The sequence below is a fragment of the Calidris pugnax genome, unplaced genomic scaffold, assembly GCF_001431845.1.
Source record: "Calidris pugnax isolate Ruff unplaced genomic scaffold, ASM143184v1 scaffold140, whole genome shotgun sequence".
Classification (NCBI taxonomy): Eukaryota; Metazoa; Chordata; class Aves; order Charadriiformes; family Scolopacidae; genus Calidris; species Calidris pugnax.
This window is the reverse complement of record NW_015090896.1, coordinates 444,688-449,372: the sequence shown is the minus strand read 5'-3', so window position 1 is coordinate 449,372 and position 4,685 is coordinate 444,688. Positions and strand designations below refer to the sequence as shown.

General features: G+C 59.1%; 1 protein-coding gene across 2 annotated transcripts in view; it reads left to right on the top strand.

Moving 5' to 3' along the window:
* Positions 1 to 1,086: 1,086 nt before the first annotated feature.
* Positions 1,087 to 4,685, top strand: part of XKR6 (X-linked Kx blood group related 6) — a 297,058-nt gene continuing 293,459 nt past the window's right edge. The window contains exon 1 of one of the 2 annotated variants that reach the window (XM_014948389.1): positions 1,087 to 1,268. In XM_014948389.1, coding sequence (XP_014803875.1) covers positions 1,117 to 1,268 — 152 coding nt within the window. In that variant the 5' untranslated portion in view covers positions 1,087 to 1,116. The remainder of the gene's footprint in view (positions 1,269 to 4,685) is intronic. The other variant, XR_001412744.1, reaches the window with a different exon arrangement.

Genomic DNA, 4,685 nt, shown 5'->3' with positions numbered 1-4,685 from the left:
GGGGGCCGTGCAGGGCCTGAGCAGCCGCGGGCCGCCCATGATGGGGGCCGTCGGCCGGCGGGGGGGACCCGCCGGCGGGGTAGGAGGAGCCGGCGCCACCGTCACCCCCGGGGCGCAGCGCCTCTGCAGGATCTCCGTCTGGGTCTGGCAGACCGTCATCCACCTGCTGCAGATGGGGCAGGTCTGGAGGTAAGGGGGCGGCCGGGTGGTCCCCCTTCCCCCGTTAGACGTCTGGTGGTGTCCCCCCGCTCCCCCCTCCGACGCCGTCCCTCGGGGGTGGCCGGTAGCGCGGTGCCCGACATGGCCGGGGGAAGAGGAAGGGGGGTGGGTGGGTGCACCCCGGTGAGGGTCGCCGTGCCCCCCGCGCTGAGGTGGGGTGGGCGGGTGACGCTGTTTGAGGGGGGTAGGTGTCCCCTGGATGAGGTGGGGTGGGTGGGGATCGGTGTCAGCGCGGAGGTGGACGTGGGTGTCACCTCAAGGTTTGAAATGGACGTGGGTCAGTGTCACCTCATGGTTCAAGGTGGGCGTGGGTCAGTGTCACCTCATGGTTCGAGGTGGACCCGGGTCAGTGTCACCTTAAGCTTTGAAATGGACGTGGGTCATTGTCACCTCAAGGTTTGAAATGGACATGGGTCATTGTCACCTCAAGGTTTGGAATGAACGTGGGTCAGTGTCACCTCAAGGTTTGGAATGAACGTGGGTCAGTGTCACCTCAAGGTTTGAAATAGACATGTGTCAGTGTCACCTCAAGGTTTGAAATGGACGTGTGTCAGTGTCACCCCATGGTTCAAGGTGGACATGGGTGAGTGTCACCCCATGGTTCAAGGTGGACATGGGTGAGTGTCACCTCAAGGTTTGAGGTGGACATGGAAATGGACATGGGTCAGTGTCACCTCATGGTTTGAAATGGACATGGGTCAGTGTCACCTCATGGTTTGAGGGGTGTCAGTGTCCCCTGGCTGAAGTGGGGTGGATGGGGATCACTGTCAGCTTGTGGTCTGACATGGATGTGGGTCAGTGCCCCCTCATGGTCCAAGGTGGACATGGGTCACTGTCACCTCATGGTTGGAGGTGGGTTGGGGGGCCGTGCAGGGCCTGAGCAGCCGCGGGCCGCCCATGATGGGGGCCGTCGGCCGGCGGGGGGGACCCGCCGGCGGGGTAGGAGGAGCCGGCGCCACCGTCACCCCCGGGGCGCAGCGCCTCTGCAGGATCTCCGTCTGGGTCTGGCAGACCGTCATCCACCTGCTGCAGATGGGGCAGGTCTGGAGGTAAGGGGGCGGCCGGGTGGTCCCCCTTCCCCCGTTAGACGTCTGGTGGTGTCCCCCCGCTCCCCCCTCCGACGCCGTCCCTCGGGGGTGGCCGGTAGCGCGGTGCCCGACATGGCCGGGGGAAGAGGAAGGGGGGTGGGTGGGTGCACCCCGGTGAGGGTCGCCGTGCCCCCCCGCGCTGAGGTGGGGCGGGCGGGTGACGCTGTTTGAGGGGGGTAGGTGTCCCCTGGATGAGGTGGGGTGGGTGGGGATCGGTGTCAGCGCGGAGGTGGACGTGGGTGTCACCTCAAGGTTTGAAATGGACGTGGGTCAGTGTCACCTCATGGTTCAAGGTGGGCGTGGGTCAGTGTCACCTCATGGTTCGAGGTGGACCCGGGTCAGTGTCACCTTAAGCTTTGAAATGGACGTGGGTCATTGTCACCTCAAGGTTTGAAATGGACATGGGTCATTGTCACCTCAAGGTTTGGAATGAACGTGGGTCAGTGTCACCTCAAGGTTTGGAATGAACGTGGGTCAGTGTCACCTCAAGGTTTGAAATAGACATGTGTCAGCGTCACCTCAAGGTTTGAAATGGACGTGTGTCAGTGTCACCCCATGGTTCAAGGTGGACATGGGTGAGTGTCACCCCATGGTTCAAGGTGGACATGGGTGAGTGTCACCTCAAGGTTTGAGGTGGACATGGAAATGGACATGGGTCAGTGTCACCTCATGGTTTGAAATGGACATGGGTCAGTGTCACCTCATGGTTTGAGGGGTGTCAGTGTCCCCTGGCTGAAGTGGGGTGGATGGGGATCACTGTCAGCTTGTGGTCTGACATGGATGTGGGTCAGTGCCCCCTCATGGTCCAAGGTGGACATGGGTCACTGTCACCTCATGGTTGGAGGTGGGTTGCTGTCCAGTGGCTGAGGTGGAGCAGGTGGGCATCATTGTCACCTCATGGTCTGGGGCTGATGGAGGTCGCTGTCCCCTTGCTGAAGTGGGGCTAATGGTGGTCAGTTTCACCTCATGGTCTGAGCTGGACGTAGGTCAGTTTCACCTCATGGTCTGAGGTGGACGTAGGTCAGTTTCACCTCATGGTCTGAAGTGGAGGTGGATCACTGTCCTCTAGCTGACATGGGATGCATGGGGGTCACTGTCACCTTATGGTTTGAGATGGATCATTGTCCCCTGGCTGAGGTGGGGCTGATGGTGGTCAGTGTCACCTCATGGTCTGAGGTGAAGGTGGGTCACTGTCCTCTGGCTAAGGGGGGTTGGATGGTTATCACTGTCACCTCATGATTTGGCATGGATATAGATCAGCATCACCTCAGGTCTGAGGTAAACATCGGTCAGTGTCATCTTATGGTTTGAGGTGGAGGTGGGTTACTGTCCCCTGACTGAGGAGGGGCAGATGGGGATCACTGTCAGCTTGTGGTCTGAGATGGATGTCAGTCAGTGTCACCTCGTGGTATGAGGTGGTCGTGCTCAGTGTGATGTCCCCCACATGGAGAAGGAGAGGAGATTCGGGGGTTACTCCCACTTTGCATGACCCAAAGAAAGGAGAGATTCCCACAAAATGAGCCTGGGAGGTTGAGGTGGGGAACATGGGGGTCGTTGTCACCTCACTATCCAAGGTGGACATGGGTCGGTGCTCCTCTGGGTGGAGGAGCACGTCCCCCCTCCTTGTGCTGAGGGGACATCCAAGGGGAAGAGAAGTTCCCCCAAAAAGTGTCTGTGGGGCTGAGATGGGAGGAGTGGTGTCCGTTAGTCCAAGCAGGACGTGGGTTAGTTCCCCCCATGTGGATATTTGGGGTGACCCCTACTTCACTGAGGAGAACCTCAAAGGGAGGAGGGTTGTCCCCTAGATGAGCATGTGGGGCTGGGGAGAGGGGAGTGGGGGCTGCTGTCACCTCATGGATTGGAGTGGACACGGGTCCATGCCCCCCACAAGCACAGGGGGTGGAAGGGGTTCTGTCACCATGGAGCTGTAGATGGTGCCTCAAGGGATGGGGTGGTCTGTTGCCACCCCACAGCCATGGGGCAGGACGGGGAGCTGGGGATGGACCTGCTCTTCCCAACACAAGCTGGGGGGGGTGTGGGGTGGACACCTCCATGGGTGACAGCATGGAGGCAGGTCCCGGGGCTGGGGGTGACCCTCGCACCGGCAGCGCTGCAGAGGGAGGTCCTGTGGCCCTGGGGAGGGCTTGTCCCACCGCTCCCCTTCTGGAGATGGGGGGGCCCCACAGAAAGAGGGGGAGAAGATGGTGGGACCCCCAGCTGCCGAGTGCTGGGATGTGCCATCTCCAGAGGGTCGGTGTCCTCCTGGCGTGGGTCAAACCCCCCCTAGATGATGAGAGGGTGAGGGTCACATCCATCCTGGGGAGCTTCTCCCCACCCGGTAGAGGGGGAGGACACCCTCCTGGCACCAAAGGAGCAGGTTGTGGGAGGAGAAACCTTCTCCTCCGGGGAGTGGGGAGACGGCGGTGGGGTGGCCGGTGTGAGGCTGAAGGTCAGGGATGGGGACTCTTCCCCTCCAGCAGGTCCAGGAGATGCTGGTCAGAGGAGAGTGTGGGAATAAAAAAAAACATCCTTCGGAGCGAGCTGAAAATCGCATTATCCTCCCCAAAAAAATAAAAGAGATGTGGGAGGGATTCTCCGGGATGAAAGCCTGTAGATGCAAACACTTGCAGAGAGATGTCGGTCTTCCCGAAAGGGGTGTTGTAAGGACAACCGTGAAGACCCGAGGTGGCCCAGAGTCCTCTGAGATGGGACTCGGGGTTAATCAGATGGAAGGGGTGGGCGAGGGGGGGTGTGATGGAGAGTGGAGGGAAGTCTTCAGGTTGTGTCACTGGTGGTGGTGGGGTGGTGGATGCACCCCCTGCACCCCACGGCTGGGTTGGACTGTAGGGAAGAGGCTGCAGATGGGGCTGGTTGGGGTTTGTAGCTTTAAAAATAATCCTTGAGGAGAAGAAGGTGGTGGATTCTTTTCACGGAGTGGGGGTTGAGAAGGTGGCACCTCATGGTGAAGCAGTTGGAAGCCCTGGAGGGTTCTCTGGAAGGGTTAAACCCTGCGTTGGTATTTCCCAGATGGGGAACGGGGCAAAAATAACCTCAGTTGGTGGATTTTAGGGATTTTTTTGGATGAGAGAGAAGAGGATGGGGAAGGTAGAAAGTGATGACCGATGGGGAGGTCCTTGATTATTTTATTATTTTTTTTTTGGCGAGAAGGGGTTAATTCCGCCGCTTAATGAAGAAGTGGCTGGAGTTAAGATGGAGACAGCATGGTTGAGCCTGGGGGAGGGCTGCGTGGGTGGAGGCAGGGGAGGGCCTTGACACCTCTTCTGAGGACACCGGATAAGATGAATATACACATCAAAGATTTTATTTTATTTTATTTTTTAATTTTTAAAGAAGCCGAGGGGGTGGATGACGGGGGGG